Source organism: Hemibagrus wyckioides, linkage group LG05 (assembly GCF_019097595.1).
Source record: "Hemibagrus wyckioides isolate EC202008001 linkage group LG05, SWU_Hwy_1.0, whole genome shotgun sequence".
Classification (NCBI taxonomy): domain Eukaryota; kingdom Metazoa; phylum Chordata; class Actinopteri; order Siluriformes; family Bagridae; genus Hemibagrus; species Hemibagrus wyckioides.
Genome location: NC_080714.1, coordinates 13,582,704 through 13,603,840, shown reverse-complemented (window position 1 = coordinate 13,603,840; position 21,137 = coordinate 13,582,704). Strand labels below are relative to the sequence as shown.

At 38.2% G+C, this 21,137-nt stretch overlaps 2 protein-coding genes across 25 annotated transcripts in view; one reads left to right on the top strand and one right to left on the bottom strand.

Moving 5' to 3' along the window:
* The window catches only part of mtmr3 (myotubularin related protein 3), a 29,571-nt gene extending 25,785 nt beyond the window's left edge, over positions 1–3,786 (top strand). For 11 of the 20 annotated variants that reach the window (XM_058388636.1, XM_058388630.1, XM_058388629.1 and 8 more), the window contains 4 exons: positions 77–184; positions 395–483; positions 781–840; positions 2,945–3,786. In XM_058388636.1, the coding sequence (XP_058244619.1) occupies positions 77–184; positions 395–483; positions 781–840; positions 2,945–3,116 (429 nt within the window). In that variant the 3' untranslated portion in view covers positions 3,117–3,786. Of the gene's footprint in view, positions 1–76; positions 249–394; positions 484–780; positions 841–2,944 lie in introns of those variants that run through there. The other 9 variants (XM_058388640.1, XM_058388626.1, XM_058388641.1 and 6 more) reach the window with 7 other exon arrangements.
* A 440-nt stretch (positions 3,787–4,226) lies between these two features.
* Positions 4,227–21,137, bottom strand: part of LOC131352499 (citron Rho-interacting kinase) — a 52,212-nt gene continuing 35,301 nt past the window's right edge. For 3 of the 5 annotated variants that reach the window (XM_058388618.1, XM_058388620.1, XM_058388621.1), the window contains 14 exons: positions 20,790–20,878; positions 20,487–20,591; positions 20,138–20,307; positions 18,296–18,376; positions 17,857–17,992; positions 11,658–11,797; positions 11,471–11,563; positions 11,153–11,261; positions 9,760–9,888; positions 8,606–8,701; positions 8,392–8,470; positions 7,192–7,365; positions 6,755–7,085; positions 4,227–6,414 (listed from right to left, as the gene is read on the bottom strand). In XM_058388618.1, the coding sequence (XP_058244601.1) occupies positions 6,391–6,414; positions 6,755–7,085; positions 7,192–7,365; positions 8,392–8,470; positions 8,606–8,701; positions 9,760–9,888; positions 11,153–11,261; positions 11,471–11,563; positions 11,658–11,797; positions 17,857–17,992; positions 18,296–18,376; positions 20,138–20,307; positions 20,487–20,591; positions 20,790–20,878 (1,756 nt within the window). In that variant the 3' untranslated portion in view covers positions 4,227–6,390. The other 2 variants (XM_058388622.1, XM_058388617.1) reach the window with 2 other exon arrangements.

The following is a 21,137-nucleotide window of genomic DNA, read 5'->3' as shown; positions in this document are numbered from 1 at the left end:
CTTAACTATGGTAGGCACTATAATGATAATGCAGTAGTTGTTCTTTGCTCATTTTCATTTCTCCCTCCTTTGTTAGACCTCAGTTGCAGACATTAACCTGGACCCAAACTGTCTGTCACACTGCAACACAGAGCTCTTCTCAGAGACTAGCTGGGAGCAAGTGGACAGACAAGACACTGAGGCAGTACAGTTTATGATGATACTTTAGTTCATGCTGTACTTGAATATTTTTGTAGTAGCTTAAAAAGGTTAGATTATCATATATATATATATATATATATATATATATATATATATATATATATATATATATATATATATATATATATCTCCTTGCTCCCAGCTATATATATATAATGTATATTATGCATGTATGTATGAATGAATGTTGCAGGTGACCCGGTGGTATCCTGATCATCTGGCTGCACAGTGTTATGGGTGTGAGAGAGGATTTTGGCTGGTCACTAGGAAGCATCATTGCAGGTATACACAAGCTTTTTTTATTTTAGCAGTGTCAACTGATTCAACCTCATTTTATCCACAAGCTGTCAAATTACCTTAGGTACAGTTTATCAGCAAGCAAATATATTCAGGAAGAAGCTAAAATGAAATCTAAGTTTAAAGTCATTCAATCTTTCTGCAGTCAGTGTGTACTTTAGTGTAATCACAGGTGAACAAACACACCAACTCAAAAAACAAACATGTAAACATGCATGTTGTATGGTTATTGCAAGATTTTTGGGGAAAAAAGCAGTGACTGTAAGTAATGTGTATTGGCAGCAATTCCTTATTTTCCCCGTTTTCCCATCATAGACGCAAGGATTGTATGGAGGAGGCCTGGTGAGAAAAAAAAAAGATTTTTTTTTTTCTTTTTTTTTTTTTTACTTTTTACTTCCTCTCATTACCTCTTTACTGTCCTTTTAATCACATGCTACCTGAGTGAAAATTTCAGTTCTATCACCCTGCTTTTGGCTAAAACTGAGTATTCTTGAATATAGATATAGCAGGGAATTGCTTTAGAGATAATGGTGTCTACAGTTCTCTTCATTTCAGCTGCACTTGAAATTTCTAATGCATAAGAAACAAAATTTAAAAGAGTAGATTTTGTAATGAAATTATTTTAAGGTTTTTTGGAGTTGTGTTGTGTATAGAATCCCCAGAATGATCAGTCATTAACAGACATCTGATGAATCAAAGGATATAGCTGGATTTAAAACTTGATTAGAAAATGAACATCACACAAGAGTCACTAATAATTGTTTTTTAAATAACTTTATTTTAATCCTACGTTTACTGTCACTTTATCACTTGAAATAAGTCCCAAATAAGCCAGTGGAGAAGTGTGAGAGTGCATGTAGACACTTGTGTTTTGTGTTTACTGTATGGAGACAGCGTGCATGTATATTTGTCTTAAAAAAACTGAGTGGGTGCATGGTTATTTTTGGTTAGTTTCATGACTGACCTTATATTCGACGAGCTTTGAGAGGTGTTTTTTTGCTCCTCCTTGCTAATGGTTAAATAACCAAAAATGTGTTTCTGGTAAATTTGCATGTGGCTGAATTACATTCCCTTCTGAAATTGCTGGAACAGCAAGGCCAGTTCTTTGTTTTTGCTATACACTAAAACATTTGGGTTTGAGATCAAAAGATATTAGATAATTAGATAAATTTCATTTCCCAAGATTTGCATCTAAATGTGTTAAACAACTTAGAACATCGCACCTTTCACAGAAAAAATCCACCTTTCAAATGATCAAAAATATTGGTGATTGATGGGTGTTTGTGTGCTTTGTTAGATTGACTGTCTAAACAATTAGTTTTACCTTTAACAACAACCTCCATTGAGCAGGGGAAGTATAAAGCCAGAGTAGAATTAGCAAAGAAGTACAGAGATGAAACCAAGCTTAACCTCTATCACAGTGTGGAGTGTGTGTATGTATATATATATATATATATATATATATGTGTGTGTGTGTGTGTGTGTGTGTGTGTGTGTGTGTGTGTATTCCTGAGAAATGGTCTCTCAGTCTGGTTCAGTAGGCTACACAATCATGGGGAAGACTGCTGACTTGACAGTTGTCCAGAAGGCAATCATTGACACCCTGCTCATGGAGGATGACACACAAGGTCATTGAAAAAGAGTGCTATATCCAAGCACATTAATGGAAAGTTGAACTGAAGGAAACAATGTGGTAGAAAAAAGGTGCACAGACAACAGGGATAACCACAGCCTTGAGAGGATTGTGAAACGAATCCCATTCAAGAATTTAAGGGGAGAATCACAAGGAGTGGACTGCAGCTGGAGTCAGCCGCATTCCTTGTGTCAAGCCACTCTTGAAGCAGAGACATCAAAGGCATCTTACCTGGTCTAAGGACATTACTGACTGGACTGTTGCTCAGTTGGCCAAAGTCCTCTGTGCAGATGAAAGTAAATTTTGCGTTTCATTTGGAATTCAAGACTTATATAATATAATATATACACATATACAGTATATTATATGCAGTAATATATACAAATGTACACACACACACACATACACGTTTTATTTGTTCTTATACCTTTGTTCACCTAGTTGGGTGGTCTGCCATCAAAGGTGTCATGTTAAAAGTTATTAAGCACATGTAAAATATCATGATACAAAAGCTGAAATTCTCATCAATTGTCTCAGGTCATCTTTTGTCTTCAAACACAAGTGTCTTCCAATACGTTTGGTGGGGGTTGTACATTTTGCTGTGTTTAACTGACTGTTCTTTTGCATGTAATGTAAAAGTAACTTAACCCAATTGTTTTAACATAATTGAACTTTGTTTTTAATGCAAGAGTAATTAATCATAACTTGTGATGAATTGGTAAAGCTTAATAAACTTACTTATGCAGTTCTGTTGATTTCCTCCTTCTTTCTCTTTTTCATTCTCTTAAATTCTCTCTTTGTTGCCCTCTACAGGTACTGCGGTAATGTGTTTTGTGCCAGCTGCTGTGATCAGAAAATTCCTGTGCCAAGTCAACAATTGTTTGAGCCAAGCCGTGTGTGTAAGACATGTTACAACAGCCTACAGTCCTCTGCACCTCCTTTGGATCTGGAGTTTGACAAATCTATCATGGCCAGCTCCAACTAAGCACTTCCCAGCACATTTACAGCAGCTGGGGGTTAAAGAGTAGAAGTTTCTGAACACAATTATTTTTTGGGTATAGCAGGAAGAAAATGCAATCCCCCCTTTTTGTGCATCTTCTGCATCTTGGGAAATAATTCTGTACATGGAGTAAAAAGTGCCTGGAAGCAAGGTCTCTAAGGACTTTTCTGGGAATATTTTAAGCACTTTGAGTGGCGCATTCATGTAACTGACTGCTGGTTTGGATAGCTGACACGCACAGAGGTTTAGTGAACTGCTGGACATTTCTGAAGTCAGGGATTGACTTGGGTTCTGCTAAAATGTTGATTTATTTTGCTTTCACTTTTCCTCGAGTATAGATAGTAAATTCTGCCAGGTTTCATAGAGGGATGTCTTGGGTTACACCAGTTCAATTGGAGTAAAATTGGAGTTTTATGTGTGTCATCATCTCACAAAGTCATGATTTTCATTGCTGAGAGTGTATGGTGCTTTTTGAGTGAAACAAGGTTTGGTTCTAGGCCTAGCTTTGCTCTACCTGTTCATTTATTGCTGTTCTTTATAAATGAAATGTTCTGAACTACCAGACACTCATATTTTTAGCATTGCCTATTGTTTACATGCAGTTCTGTTCTTTTAAATTTCCCATTGGGATGAATAAAGTATGCATCTATCTGTCTCGGAGGAAGTTTAGTTTAAATTGCTGCACTAAGGTGCATTCACCCTGATGATCTTTTTTTTGCCCCCCCCCCCAAATATTTATTATAGACATTTAATTTATTAGGATTGTCAGTTTTAACAATTCATTTGCAAGAGGTGTGTAGTCATGCTGTACAACCTGACTGTGCACTGAGCACAGTGACTCCAAATACCCAACATATACACATACACTATAATTTACACATTTTCACATTTCAATTTCCTAGTTGGTAATTAACACAGTGATGACGTGCTTATTGTGTTTTCTTCATTATGCGTAATGTTTTAGCTGTGTAAAAGAATGATCAAGTTTAATCTCTGTTAAACTGAGATTAAAAGAAGGGACGTAGCTGTGTCTGAATGCAGGGATCATTTTTCATTTGAATGACGTAATATTAACATTAATCCATGAATGTGAAATTTGTTTTTCAAAAAGAGAAAATCCCTAGGTTTATTTTCTTACACAATGATAACTGTCTGAAACACAGTTTCACACTGTCTCAACATTACATCATAAATTTAAACATGACACCAGTCCCTTATTTTCAGCTCTTTTTTTTATTCAGCAGTTTATTGATTGTTGTATGACAGTCAGGAGTCACACTGTGTAACTTGTCATTCATGTTAAAAAAAAAAAAAGAAAGAAAAAAACATCAATATGTATAAATATATAACAATCCATATTTATTTAGTGGACTCATGGGAAGCAAACTGAGAAGAAAAGTATGCATGCGAATGATGTGAACACACTGTTATCTGCTATATGTTAAAAAGGGCTTTAGTGTAGCTGTGCTGGTTAGCTCACACAATTAGGAAGCAGCAATATGTCTTATACAAACCCTGAGGGCTACTGGACGTTATTTCACCAAACACCATACAGGACATCTTTACTCTAAGCAGCAAAAATTTCCAGAACAGCCCAGTAGACATCTTGTAGACACTAGTGTTAATAAAAGGAAATACTGTTATACTGTTTAAACAAAAATTGCTATACAATTACTGCAACAGCACAAGGACACTTGTAGCAATAATAGGACTGAGCTCTTATTCCAAATGTAATATATGCATTAGGCATGCACTGAGATTTTTATTTATTTATTTGCATTGCTGAAACTTTAAGTATGGTATTATAGCTTTAATGTTGATGACTTTAATATGAAATTCATTTTTATCTTTATCTGTCTGATTGGACAGCATTTTTCCACAATGAAACCATACTTAAATACTCTGCCTGGAATGTTTATGATTTACCATATAAATGCTGCCTATCAAATGTTTGAATAACATTTTACCAACATTTGACTAACAAACAAAATATTGGAGTTTGCAGAGGAATCAGCCAGTTCTATTTGTAGTGTAAACACTTGCCTGACCATCCAGTCATAACACATTCAACCTGCACTGGAATGGCTTGGACTAAAAAGTCTACACAAACATCTGGGGAGTTCTTTAAGGTACAGCAGAGCATCTCTTTAGAAATGCTTGAAAAAAGTAAAAATTTTATAATTAAGAAAGTGTTTGTAGCAGTTAGAAATGCTAAAGGAGGGCTTTTGCTGCTCTGTAATTGCTTTTTAGTCATCAGACCTATTTTTCAGAAAGATAATTAAAACTGCCTTGTTTCAAGCAAAACAAAATAATTTCAAGCCTGTGAGTCTTTAAACTGTAAGCAGACAGTATGTCCATTTGTGCCTTTAAAATATTTCTGTTCAAAAGTTTCTGTTAGTCTGGCCTCTAGTATCTATTTTGATAGTCATCATTTTGAAGAACAATGAGTTCAATGTTCTTCAGTGAGCTTCCTAGTCACCAGATCTTGTCCAGCTCGCCATACTTAAAGTCATACACAATCCGTCACACAAAACTACTGTTGGTGTAAGATTCTTGAATTATGCTCCTACAAATAGGTACCCTTTATTGTTCTGAGAGGAGCAAGGTAAAAAAAAAAGAAAAGAAAAGAAAAGAAAAGAAAGAAAAGTTATGAGCTCAGCGCATGCCTAATAAGTAGTTTTGTCTTTCAGGTCTTACAAAATTGTGAACAAAAAATTAACAGGCAATATCAAAAAAAGCAGCCAGTCTGATGCTTGATATCCACAAAAGCAGATATGTGAAAGTGAAAACTTATGTTTTCTGTAAGAAATTTTTGTCTTAACTTTATACAAACACTTTAAAAAATAGACATGGCTTAGTCATTCAACTCTCATACCTTTAACTATAAAAGCTGGCCACATATTTACAGTTAGAATGTGCTATATATATATATATTACATACAACACACATATGTATGTGTATGTATGTATATATATTTCATATTTCATGCTATGAAAAGGATTTCATGTATATTAATAACCACTTAAAATCTTTCACCAATCTGTTCCCTTCCTCATTAATCCTACGTAAATATATGAGCAAAATGTGTTAATTTGTACAACAGCTAAATCCAAAAAATATAAGTAGGATGTGGTTCTGCTCACAGCAGCAATGTCACGATGGAATAGTTGTATTACAAGAGGTGCCTGTAAAATGGCATGTCCATCTGTGCTGGGACTGGACGATGGCTCTTACACTTCAGTTGTCCAGGGGGCGCTGTCACACTGAAGACTGGTCCCACACCTACACCAGCACCAGGACAGAGAGGTCACAGAGTTCAGCAGGCTCTGTCTAAGAGAGCCAAGCTCACAAATCTCTAGTTACTCACAGAGGGAACAAAACTCACCAAAGTCAGAGTGAATTACAGTTAGCTTTATATTTACTTCTTCTGTTTTTGTTCACAGCTGTACTTCACTATGAGTTACAAGTTCTTTCTGTATATTCATCAGGCAAAACATGTACATCTCTTGTTTGTGTAGGGATGCTTCCTAATACAGTATCAGAGCGGTGGCATGTATCCATGTACAGCTTTTAAACATCCCTAGAAGGACACGCAGTTAACGTGGCAGTGTCTCATGCGTACCTTGTTAACTGGTGTGAGTTGAGTGCGGACTGAGCTTGTGTGCAGACGTGTGCGTTCACGCTCTCTTTCTCGCTCATCCAGCGGCCGCCCTGGTGATCTCTCTCTGCGTGGATCAATTACAGCACGCCCTGGTGACTTCTCACGATCCAGTGGCCGAGCTGGGGACTTGTCTCTGCGGAACTCAGTCCGGCCCTCACGGTAACGGTGTGGTGTGCTAGGGTCCCGGTGCACAACACTGTCTTGAGCTTGAGGGCTTGAGGCTAGCCTCTTTGAAATGTGCTCATTATAAGTGGGTGGGCACCGCTTATTTGGGCTGGTGCAGAGGTCAAAGCTGTCAATCAAGTATATGTGAAATCAAGTTTATGTTAAACTGTTTATAACATGAATGTGTGAATATACTGGTTGCACAGCATTTATTTTTTATGTCAGATGTGTACCTCCTGTTAGAACCTGTCCTCTGCAATTCTCCTGACTCTCGTACTATGTGGCCCTTGCAGCAGATCACTCTCAGTTTATTCTGGTAAGATGAGGCCAGGTAAATGGCACCTGAAGAGATGGCCGGGCCTAGGTAGCGTGGGTTGGGGACATCCAAGTGAACAAGTGCAGGAGGCCTGAAGACAGTTTACAAGTTCACAAAAAACACACAAAATTTAACAGTGCTATACCACAGAGCATCATTTTAGGTAATTTATACTTTACCTGAGTGAAAATGATTTCCTTAATATTGCAATTATTTAAATTATATTCATAAAACCCCCATACCTTTAACCATAATCCCAGTTAATCACATTAATTTAACAGTAACATTTCCATGTAACTCTATTTATGTAAAAAAAAATGTTAGTTAGTTAGTTAGTTAGTCTGTTTGTTTTTGAATTTGAAACAATAGTGGTCTATTTCTTTATTCTTTATTCTAATTAGGACTAAAACTGAGTCCCTATAAGTTAGGCATTTATTATTTGGTTTACTTTATTTGTTTCTATTATTATTATTATTATTATTATTATTATTATTATTATTATTATTATTATTATTATTATTATTATTATTATTATTATCATCATCATTATTATTATTATTATTTTGTAGCTTTTTTTTTCATTTTAAGCATCTTTTTTTTACAACAAATTGTGTACAATTTGTCTGAAAACTGTGCTGCTTTGAGACAATGTTAATTGTTAAAAGTGCTATACAAATAAATTTATTTTCTTTTAAATTGCAATTCATGCTTTGTTATTGGTACACTGAACTGAATTAATTCAGTTTATTGTACCTTATTGTATTCTATAGTACTGCTATATTAAATAAAGGGCTTGTTCTAGGCCCTGACAGTGGCAGCTTGAACCACCTTGCCTAATTACTAATAGTCTCATTTGCTTTTCATGCATTAAATTACTTTTATAAAATTAACTTGATGATATTTAAAAACCTATAGAAATTTACAAAATTACAAATGAAATAAAAGCTGGCTTTCATTTGTTTGTGTTTTATGGATGAAGTAAGAAATAGCATGAACTCATAAAAAAGTACTTTTACATTTGGGTACATTTAAATGGAAATATCATAATGGCATTAATTTAGGTCCAGTAATTTTGATTAACTACTAGATGTCTATGTGGTGTTATTTTGAAACGCACCCAAGAGCAGCATGACCCTGAAGCTCAATAACATCCAGCGAGTTGAAGTAAGTCACAAACAGGTATGGCTCTCTAAAGGCTGGGAACAGAGGGGATTGAGACAGTTAAATACTCATATACTATTTAGTTGCTGATTTCTGAAAAGCAAACATTTGTCATGGTCAGGCACATGTTCTTTTTAAATGTGAAGATGAGTTTCTCAAGACATATGTACCAAATGTCAGAGGAAGACGACTCCATTTGAGCTCATCTGTGCGACTTCTTCGGCCGTAGGCATCCACAAACACTCCAAACTCTGCTAGTGCAAACACTGCATTAAGTATGTCAAATTTCAGCTTAAAAGATTAAAAGAATAGCCAGTATACTAGCTACAAATTAAATGTTTTAGAATATTCATGCCCAAGCTTGGTCCTGTGATTTTTTTAATGTTAGAAAATGTACATACAGAGATCAAAATTAGAGAACAACCTACAATTTCCTAAATTTCAAGGCCACTGCTTAGTCCTATTTGAAATTATCTAAACAGGAGTAAAAGAGCAGTTTTTAAGCATATTTCATTAATTACATATATTTTGAAGCACAGAATAAAAAACTTCAATGAGATTTGAAAAAGAACACTGATCAAAATTAGAGAACACTTTCAGATTCCTCCCAGTTACTGGCATTAATCTGGCACCTGGTGTAATTTCTTTAATTATGCGACAAACCCTATTTAACTGCCAGGCAAACTTTTCAGTTTTCACTGATTTTGCAAGATGGTGAGCCGTTCTAAAGTGACTGAAACCCTCTGGCAGCAGGTTGTCCAGATGAAGGCCAAAGCCATGGCCTCTCAGCCATAGCAAGGGAAGTTGGTCATTCCAAATCTGTGATTTCTAGAATATTGCATCTTTACAACAAGAAGCTGAAGCTGAACACATTGAAAGAATTAAATGGCCAGCCCAGAGTACTGATCTAAACCCAATAGAAAACCTCTGGAAAATCCTTGCCAACAAAGTTATGGCCAAGAACCCCACTAAAGTCACCGAACTGTGGAAGAGACTAGAAGAAGAGTGGACCAAAATCACACCAGAGCAGTGTGAGAGACTAGTGATGTCCTGTGGCCGCAGATGTGCTGAAGTTATTCAAAGCAAGGGCCTGTACACTTCCTACTAAATTGTTGACTGTTGTAACCTTCATTGGTTATTTTTTTAAAACACTGTTCTTTTAGCGTGGTAAAGCCACAACAAAAATCCTTCAAATGTTGAGCAATGAAGATTACATTATTCCTGAAAAAAATCAAGTGTTCATAAATCGTTCTTTAATTTTGATCTCCACTGTAGATAACAATCAATACAGTGATAGAATGAATAATAAGAATTTAAATCTGACCATGGAAACAGAGCAGGTACTCCTCTTTCTGAGCTGCACTTGACACCTGCATGATGGCAATGGGGAAGCTGTAGGAGGATGTGGTAAACATAGCTGAAGCCAATGACACGTCATTCTTGTCCAGGAACTCTGTGCAAAATCACAAAATGCCTCATTAATATCCACCATATTACATGAGACTTAGTGAAGTGTAGTATATGTTAATCAGTGGCAGACCGTCAGAGCCAGCAAGGCCTTCTCTGCTGGCCTAAACAGCAGTGATCTGAATCACTGACTTGCATGTTAATATATTTAATATATTTTTCCATGAATGTGTATCAAATTATTCCCAATAGTCTATTCTCTACATTTCATAGCTTTTCTCTTGGTTGTGCTGCTTCCAGTAGTGTATATTTATGATAAGAGTATTTATCAAATCATATTTCAGCTAGTGGCTGACATCATGTGTTGCCCGGCCTTAAGGCCTTCAGAATCAATAGTGCAGGCGCCCGTAACTTAAATTAAGTGGCAATAAATCTGTTCCATTAACCAATCAGATTTCTAGTTGGCATCACTGGGGCCATCTAGCAGGCATACGATTACATCAGCAATTTCATGTCTTTTGATTGGATAATTGGAGTAGTTAGAGGCAGAAAAGTAAATAAAATATATATATTTTAACTCACAATGGCTGACAGAGGAGAAGAAATCGATTTGGTCGCAGACAACCTTACAAATGCATTTTCAAGGCGGACTTTTCAAGAAAATCCTTTTGATTCTTCAAAATAGTTGATAAGCTTTTTCAAGAACCATTTATGCTTTTGGGTTTTCTTTTTTTTCCTGAGTTTTCAGTTTGCCTTCATTCCAGATCCCCGGGGTGGGCTGTGTTTTTTTTTTTTGCTGCAGTGAAAGGAAACTTGTGAGACTAAATTGTGTTAATGTGTTTTTTGCTATATATAATGTAATTTTATTCATGTTCACTATAAGAGCCTGTGCACTGTTATACAGTGTTTCTATATTCGCTGTGTCTCATTTCGGATGCTGCGTCCTCTGGAGATTGCAGTTTGCTGCATACGGCATCAAGAATGTCTTTTTTGAGAAAAGTAACCGTAATAAAATGGACTATTCCTTGTGAGGTGTGAAATACTGTAGACTAATTTCTTTTTTACTTTTCTACTTAACGGTTGATTAGTATCTATTGCAGTGGTGTCATAATGATGCTATAGAGATTTCAGGAAGGACAGCAGTGAAGGCCTAGGTGTGAAATGCATGGCCCGCCACTGATGCATATCCAGTGTAATCACTGTTAAATATTTACAGTGCTATTCATATAAGAAAATAGCAGTATGTCAGCTGTTTATGTAAATCAATTCCAATAATAAAAGGAATAAAGAATTAGTGAAATCATACATACCCTCCAGCACATACTGCTTCATCTCAATCTCATAGAACTTGTTGGTGCCAATGATGATGCTGTAGTTGGTGAAGTAAATACAGCTACAGGGTTCCAAAGTCTCAATCTCCTGAGAGAGAGAGAGGGAGAGAGAGAGAGAGAGAGAGAGAGAGACATAAATATTTGGTTATTAATTATTTATATGATAAAATATTTGTGTTCTTCTCATGACAGAAGTGTCAAAGTGCTTTTTAATCTAAAACACAGGTTATGATTTGTCTTTCATGAGTTATAATGAATCACAATTATGTTTGTGTAAAAGCCAGGTTCATCTCTTACCTTGCGAATGCAAAATTTGCTCAGATTGTCATTGTAGCGCAAAATTGTGACTTTACTGGGCATTGCTGCACAAATGCAGGAACCATTTTCAATCTAAAGATAGAATGAACAAAATATAAAGCAAGACACAGTAGACTGAAAATAGATTCTATACTTAGTATGCGCACTAGACAGATAGCGGTCATACCCTCCCTGCAGCAAAAAGGTGACAACCCTTGACAGTCTCAAAAATGTATGGAACAATTTCAGGCAAGGTTGGGAGGTGGGACTGAGAGAGGGACTGTTTCACCTTCTTTATCTCCACCAGGCAGAGTGCCCTCTCATCACCTGTAAAAGAAATCTACATCTCAAGATAGTGTTCAGTACAAGTCAGAGTACTCTATATAGATAAAGTTAGTTAAGGTAAATTGAATAAATCATACACTATAATTATTATTATTATTATTATTATTATTATTATTAAATTGAATAAATCATCACTTACACACAAGTATAAAAAACATGGTAATACATGGTAAGTGTTGACTAACTAACATTAAGTAAATTATTAACTTCTGCAGTAACAAGAACAATTAAATATTAACGTGTTTACAATATAAGCTATGTTATTTCAGGGACCCCAATCAATTTCATTCCTGTGGCCCCAAATATTTTTGCAGACCATTTAAGGCTCATATCTTCTTGCCTTGCGGTACATCACTAGGCTTTCACTGCTGTCAGAAATCATAAAGTGCTCATTATGTGACTGTTTTCCTAAATGTCTTCCTATTTTACTTAAAAAAAAGAGCAAAATATGGTATTTACAAGGGTAACTGCTTCTAGTCAGCAGGGCACCCCCTGGGAAAGATTGCCAGGTTTAGCAAATAGCCCTCCCCAACAGCAAATCAAAAATCATAAGAAAGGAATAAAACTAGGCCAAAAATGTTTTTGTGCTTTGCAAAAGGTGAGCACATTTTTTGTTTTAAGTCTTAAGGAGAAAACAAGTTAAAAGTTTATTAATATTGTATTATATGCACAAGATATGCATAAGATATGTACTGTTTAGCTTTATCTAACCTAAACTCTTTACTTACTGAAGACTTACTGAATTCCAAAATTTAAAACCATATTTCTACTATATTTCTGTACAAACAAAAGAAATATGCCTCATATAACTCCATAAAGCTCATGTGTTTAGGATAAACACATAAACCCATGTGTTTAGGATAATTTTCTCGTGTTAGTAAACTAAAACCTTTATGGGAAAGCATATGACCATTATAATGAAATACTACTTGAAGAGCCCATGTTGACTTGCAGAAGAGAAGCATTGTTTATTGTTTCACAGTTTTATAACAGATCGCTCAGGAATATTAAGAAACCTAAAATCCATGTAAATCTGATATTAAGCTTGTCAAGAAGGTCCACAAAATGACTGGTTCAGGAGTGAAAAAAAGGTGTTTTTCCCATGCATTCTCAAAAATTTCTGGTATGGATAATGCCCCTTCTGCTTTAAATATAAATACAAAAATACAAATATTTCGAGCACTTACAGATACAGAAACAGATACCGATAATGGATTAAGTTACACCCCTAGTGTGGGTAGATGTCACCAATATTTTAATGATTATGTTAATGTTTATGCATGCCCATGCCAGATAAGATTGATGGTCCTGCCGATCGATGCGAGGGGCTCCTCAGGCAGTGTGATGTGTTCTTTTAATAACACCAAGTGCGTGTTCCTACTGACGGTCCTCACCAGAAGGTCCCTGGATTTGGTGACGGCAATCTGGGATGGAGATGAACAGGTACAAACCTCCTACTACCACTTCACTCAGCCAATTCAGGACATGTTTGAGCACCCTGCTGGTGGCCATGATGTCTCTGTACAACTACTCCAGCTCCCCCAGGGCTCAGATTCAGTGACAGATTACATCGTGAAATTTCACACTCTATAACCAACAGATACAGTAAGCCACATTTCTTCTGAGGAACACCAATGCCACCAACATCTGGAACCAAGCTGCCAAGCTGGACATTGATGTGCCACCTGCCCTAAGAAACTAGCCACCCAAACCTCGAAGCTGTCCCTTCAGTTTGCTGTAACTTGTTCAGGTACTTTATAGTAATTTTCTCCACAATGTCTCACCCCTAGTTGACTTGGGGTCGGCCATCATTCATCCACTGCCAGCTAGTTGAAGAACTTCAAGTCCCAACTACCTTCACCGTCCCACTGAAAATCACAGTGGAGGATAACCAACCCACTGGTGACGGCCTTATCAGTCACCAAACTGTAGATGTCACACTGCGAAGGCCATGGAGGAATATATTAAGGAGGATCTTGCAGATACACTATATTGCCGACACTATATAGTGAAAAGTATTCGCTCACCTGCCTTGACTCGCATATGAACTTAAGTGGCATCCCATTCCTAATCCATAGGGTTCAATATGACGTCGGTCCACCCTTTGCAGCTATAACAGCTTCAACTCTTCTGGGAAGGCTGTCCACAAGGTTTAGGAGTGTGTTTATGGGAATTTTTGACCATTCTTCCAGAAGCGCATTTGTGAGGTCACACACTGATGTTGGATGAGAAGGCCTGGCTCTCAGTCTCCGCTCTAATTCATCCCAAAGGTGTTCTATCGGGTTGAGGTCAGGACTCTGTGCAGGCCAGTCAAGTTCATCCACACCAGACTCTGTCATCCATGTCTTTATGGACCTTGCTTTGTGCACTGGTGCACAGTCATGTTGGAAGAGGAAGGGGCCAGCTCCAAACTGTTCCCACAAAGTTGGGAGCATGGAATTGTCCAAAATGTCTTGGTATGGTGAAGCATTCAGAGTTCCTTTCACTGGAACTAAGGGGCCAATCCCAGCTCCTGAAAAACAACCCCACACCATAATCCCCCCTCCACCAAACTTTACACTTGGCACAATGCAGTCAGACAAGTACCGTTCTCCTGGCAACCACCAAACCCAGACTCGTCCATCAGATTGCCAGATGGAGAAGCGCGATTCGTCACTCCAGAGAACGTGTCTCCACTGCTCTAGAGTCCAGTGGCGGCGTGCTTTACACCACTGCATCCAACGCTTTGCATTGCACTTGGTGATGTATGGCTTGGATGCAGCTGCTCGGCCATGGAAACCCATTCCATGAAGCTCTCTTCGCACTGTTCTTGAGCTAATCTGAAGGCCACATGAAGTTTGGAGGTCTGTAGCGATTGTCTCTGCAGAAAGTTGGCGACCTCTTCACACTATATGCCTCAGCATCCGCTGACCCCGCTCCGTCAGTTTACGTGGCCTACCACTTCGTGGCTGACATTCCCAAACACTTCCACGTTCTTATAATACAGCTGACAGTTGACTGTGGAATATTTAGGAGCGAGGAAATTTCACGACTGGATTTGTTGCACAGGTGGCATCCTATCACAGTTCCACACTGGAATTCACTGAGCTCCTGAGAGCGACCCATTCTTTCACAAATGTTTGTAAAAACAGTCTGCATGCCTAGGTGCTTGATTTTATACACCTGTGGCCATGGAAGTGATTGGAACACCTGATTCTGATTATTTGGATGGGTGAGCGAATATTTTTGGCAATATGGTGTATGTGTGCGACCACTATCATGGACTTAATGCCATAACAGTCCACCATCCCTACCCTCTGCCTCTCATGCCACCCACATGGGAGCAGCTCAGAGAGGCTAAAATATTTACAAAACAGGACTGGACTGGAATGCATATAACTTGATAAGGATTAGAGAGGGAGATGAATGGAAGATGGCCTTCGTGATGTCCAGTGGTCACTATGAGTAATCTGGTCACTAACTAATGCGCCAGCTGTCTTTCAGTCTTTTGTCAATGAAATCTTCAAGGACTTAATAAAATTGTGTTATTGTATACTTTGATGATATCTTGATCTATCAAAAACTCCCATGTGATGCATGTCTGTCTGGTGCTGAATCGGCTACTGCATCACTACTGCAATGCAGCACAACATTCCAGCAGAAGCAACCAGAGTGTGGAAATGGACCCCAGTAAAGTAAGTTACTATGGACTACAGAGCTTCTGTGGGTTCTCATATTTTTACAGGGAATTCATCCGGGGCTACAGCACAGTAGCTGCCCCCTTCACAAAGCTGCTTCGAGGGAAGTCTCTTGACTCAAGCTGAGCTTTACAACTGCCCCCATCCTGCGCCACCCTGACTCTAACCTCCCTTTCACTGTTGAAGCTCCTGCGGTGGGATAGGAGCTGTGCTGTCTCAATGACACAGGAACCCAGGGAAGCTTCATCTGTGTGCCTTCTTTTCCCTGAAATTAACCCCAGCAGAGTCTACAGCAGAGTCAACCCTCAGCAAGCACAATGGGCTTTATTTTTCACACATTATTCACATCCAAGAATATACAGTAGTAAGGCCAATGCTTTCTCCCGTCGCCATGACTCCATCCCATCCCATTCTACCAACTTCTGTTATCGTTGCTCCAATATGATGGGATATCATGGAGGAAATCCTTCATGCACAACTGAACGAAGTGCCACCTGCAGAGTGCCCTCCAACACAACAGTATGAACCCACCGCTCTTCGACAACAAACCGAGTGAGTCCACACCTCACCCAGCACTGGGCACCCTGGTGTCCAAAGCACAATACAACTCCTCTGAAACACCTTCTGGTGGCCCTCCTTAACCTCAGACATTTGAGCATACATCGCTGCCTGATCGACCTGCGCCCAATAACGCACCCCTTGCCAGCTACCAGCTGGACTACAGCTATCAGCTAGAGAACAACACTAGGCCTCTTTCATCAAGCGGTGAGTAAATGTTTGTGCAAACTGAACCAAACTAAAAATTTCTGTTGAATTTATATGTTTCAGAGCATGTGCCTATAGATAAATGGCAATAAACTCTATCATGCTTTATACACCAGCTTGCATCCAGCTTGCATCCTAACCCTCCAATAAAAAATAAGTAACTATTATTATTATTATTATTATTATTATTATTATTATTATTATTATATTTTTATTATTATTAAAATAATGGTCTCAAAATAACTGCTGCCACCTAAGGACAACATATGCTAACTCTTCCAGTAATACTATAGAAGTATTACTAAAGTGTAATCAGTGTATATAAATGCAGCAACTCATTGCAAATTGCAAGAATATGAGCCAATCAATTTGGTTTGCATTAGTTAGTTAGTTATTGGTAGTGGTAGCTCAGTGGTTAAGACATTGGCTTACTTATTTAAAATGTTGTAAGTTCAAATCTCACAACTGCTAAGCTGCCTCTGCTGGGCCCTTGAGCATGGCCCTTAAAGCTCAGTTGTATAAATTAGATAAATGTAAGTTGCTCTCCCAAGGAGAGCAGAGTGTTTGCCAAATGTAACATAAATGAATAAAATTGGTATTTATGAGAACACAAATACCAATTTTCATGTAAATGTTCAAGAAAGAATTATGCACAAAATCATAATTTTCAGATTGATAATTGAGGTCCTTTGTCTGCAAATTACAAGGACATTACAACCAGTCTCACACACAGGACACTCTTTGATGCTTCTGCCCATGAAAATCATGAATGCAGATGAGACATACCCTTGACAGAATCCAAAACCCACTCTAAATGATTTTTACCTAACAACAAAAATGTGGAAAACAAATGTGGAGACACATGAAATGTGGAGTCCAAAACCACCGAGATTTCCTGCACTGCATGAAGGGAGGACATTTCCACTGGATTAATTAGTTTCTTCTTTGCTTGTGCAACAATATCTCCAACTGAGGTCACTAAATACTTGCTTAGCCGAGCTTATACATGGTCTCTTTCTGGCTTATCATAACTCTCAAGTTAATCAGGAGATTAACTTAAGAGCTTTACAATTTCTTGTAAGGCTTCCCTCCTGTTGCTGTCCATCAGCACATACTAGGGTTACCGCCATGACAGGTACCAAGAGCCTTCTGGCCACATCAACTTTTTGAAGGAACTTTTTGAACCTCATTTGGTACAAGGGTGAAGGCCTTTTGAAGTTAAATTTGTCTGTCTTCTGCCACATTCCCAAGCAACACTCATTACTTATTCATTCCACATATACACATAGTGTCAATACAAATAATAAATTGAAATTAAAATTGTTTATTGTGATTATTATTAGTAGTAGTAGCAGTAGTAGTAGTAGTATTACATGTTGTACAAATGCAATACTTAATGTTAAGTTGACAAAACAAACTAAGTATTAATATTATTAATAATATTAACTTGGCATGTTGAGAGATTCATTACTTTCTCAGTTAACTGTGTTACCAACACATTAATAGTAATAATGGAAGAAAGTTGTGAGGAGGAAAATATTGTAGACATCTCAGTTGAACAACAAATAAAGCTGCCATGTGCAGTTGAAGCTCACTCACCCACAATCATGAGCAGCTTGTCTTGCTCTTTGATGATGTAGATTTGAAACACAGATCCCAAGCCTGGGATGTGAGTCAATGAGTTCTTTATAACATTTAGTGCATACAGACCTTCCTCTGAACCCACTAACACAATCTGAGCACAAGGCAAAAAACATTAAATTAAAAATGTTTTTTTCAACATGCATTTTTATTCTGAGAGTATGACATTTTGTAATATATTTAGCCTTAATTGAGAAACTATATTAATAATAATTATTAATAATGATAGTAAGGCATGAACTGGGCATTTCAATAACTGATCTGCATTGTAAACCTTAACCTTAATCCCAAACATGATTACCTTTCTAATCTTTGTGAATGTCTAAATGTGTCGATCAGATGAATATTTGGCTAATATTCACTGGTCCTGATTTGTTTGTTACATGCAGTCTTGTACCTGGTCAGTGAGGGGGAGTGTGCAGTTGATGTCCAGCCTGTCATCTCCCTCCAGCTTCAACAGAGAATTTCCCAACAGTTTCTGAAAGTAGGGAAGAATGGGATTTTTAAGACTACTTTTAAAAACACATTAAAAGACCTTTGTCTGTATATCTCTGTCATTTTTGTGCACTGCTTTTCTAATCTGTAATCATGTATTCATTTTTTGGTGTCATCATATGGAAATTCGTCATATGGAAATTCATATACACTCCTGAACAAAATAAAACAAAAGACCTGGGGAAACATTACAAATATTTGCATTTCGCACTGGTGGATCATAATCAGGTTGTAAGTACTGCTTCAAAATGCTAAAAAAAAGAAACAAGATCAAAAGGCAAAAAACAGAGAGTAGGCGATTTATTGAAAACTGAATTAAAACTCAAACAGGCTGTTCATAAGCTGATCAAAAGTTTAAGACCATGGGCCAAAAATAAAACACAACAGAACTGTCAAAAAGCACTCAGTAGTGAGTAGCCCCATTGTTCTTGTCGATCACTTCAAACATTCGTTTCGGCATGCTTGATGCAACTGTTTCCAGGAGGCTGGTAGGGACGTTGTTCCATGTGGTGAAGATGGCTTCATGTCTGCTACTTAGATGGCTTCATGTCTGCTACTCTGTAAAGCCTTCATAACGGCTCTAATCTGAGGTGCTGTTAATTGGTGATTTCTGAGGCTGGTAACTCTAAATAAAGTTTTGGTCTTGCTTTCCTGGGATGGTCTTCATGTGAGCCAGTTTCATCATGGTGCTTGATGGGTTTTGCAAATGCACTTGACAATAGTTTGACAAGGGCCAAATTGTGATGGCTCGACGACTGGATCAGAGCATCTCCAAAACTGCAGCTCTTCTGGGGTGTTCCCGGTCTCCAGTGGTCAGTATCTATCAGAAGGAACAGTGGTGAACCGTCAACAGGGTCATGGGCAGTCAAGGCTCAGTGATGCATGTGGGGAGCGAAGGCTGGCCTGTGTGATCTGATCCAACAGACGAGCTTCTGTTGCTCAGATTGCTGAAGAAGTTAATGCTGGTTCTGATAGAAAGAAGTCAGAATACACAGTGCATTGCAGTTTGTTTGCGTATGGGACTGCATAGCCACAGACCAGTCAGGGTGCCCATGCTGACCCCTGTGCACTGCCAAAAGCACCAACAGTGGGCATGTGAGCATCAGAACTGGACCTGGTGGCCTGGTCTGATGATTCACTTTTTCTTTTAAATCATTTGGATGGCCATGTGTGTGTACGTCACTTACCTCCCATGGCACCAGGATGCACTATGGGAAGAAGGCAAGCCAGCGGAGGCTATGTCATGCTTTGGGAAATGTTCTGCTGGGAAACCTTGGGTCCTGCCATCCATGTGGATGTTACTTTGACACATACCACCTACCTAAGCAATGTTGCAGACCTTTCATGGAAATGGTATTCACTTATGGCTGTGGACTCTTTCAGCAGGATAATGTGCTGTGCCACAAAGAAAAAATGGTTCAGGAATGATTTGATGAGCACAACAACGAGTTTGAGGTGTTGACTTGGCCTCCAAATTCCCTAGATCTGTGGGATGTGCTGAACAAACAAGTCCGATCCATGGAGGCCCCACCTCACAACTTACAGGACTTAAAAAATCTGCTGCTACTGTAATATCTTGGTGCCAGATACCACAATACACCTTCAGGGATCTAGTGGAGTCCATGCCTCAACAGGTCAGGGCTGTTTTGGCAGCAAAAGGGGGACCAACACAATAAAAGCAGGTGGTCATAATGTTATGACTGATCGTGTGTATGTATATATGTCAGATCGATCTTATACTCACTGCATCTGCCTCTGCTTTCTCACGAGCACCACGGGCACTTGCCACGATGGCCTCCAAAACAGCCACCCAGCGCTGCTTCTCTGCAAAGCTTGAGCACATGAGGTACAGTGACTGAGCTGGCCAGCAGGATGTATGGGGGAGCGACTCCAACTTTATCACAAACGGCACATCTGAGAATCCAAACACCATCATTATACCACACTTGAGAAAACTGAAAAGTCACTTTGCTGCTCCTACTTACTTCTGCAACTAGATATTTTCAAAATCTCTGTAAATGAAATCTAATGTCTAGACTTATTAGCACAATATAATGCTGATTATCCTTTTTCTGTTATTTCTTTCATCTTACCAGACTTTGCAGTGTTGGTGAGCTCTGAGCCACCCACAGCACTGTGCACAATCACTTCACCTTCAGATATATACAGATCAAACTCATCCACCGGCTTCACCGACTCTGCAATGCAGTGGGTCAATTAGAATTAAACGAACAGAGTACAGCCCTCCATTGTGTTTTTTAATTTTTTTATTTTACCATTCTATCTGCTTATAAGGAGTCTTTTTCATGACAGTTTATATACTTGTTGTGTAGACTAATAACTGATTACTTTGCATTGCATGTATTTTTAAGTGCATGAGCAGGGAAAGTAATGACCTTCTCTGGGCTCAGTCTCATAGGTAAGAACCTTGTTCCCTTCCAGCACCACATACTTCCTCTCCCAGCCCTGACCACGCTTGCCATTCCTACAATAAGGAAGCAAATACACACTTCACAGTCCTGAAAAAAGGGTGAAGCTGATTCACACATATTTGGACACTGAAAAAATGATTGTTATTTTAGCTGTCTACTAACATTCAACTGGAGTTCAATTTGAACAATAAATGTAACAGGCTTTCAGTTTTCACATCCAAATTTATAATCAATATAAATCTCTTACTATCATTGTGGTACAATTTGATTTTTGTATTATCTGTAAACTGCTGGATGTCCTTTCAGAAATGC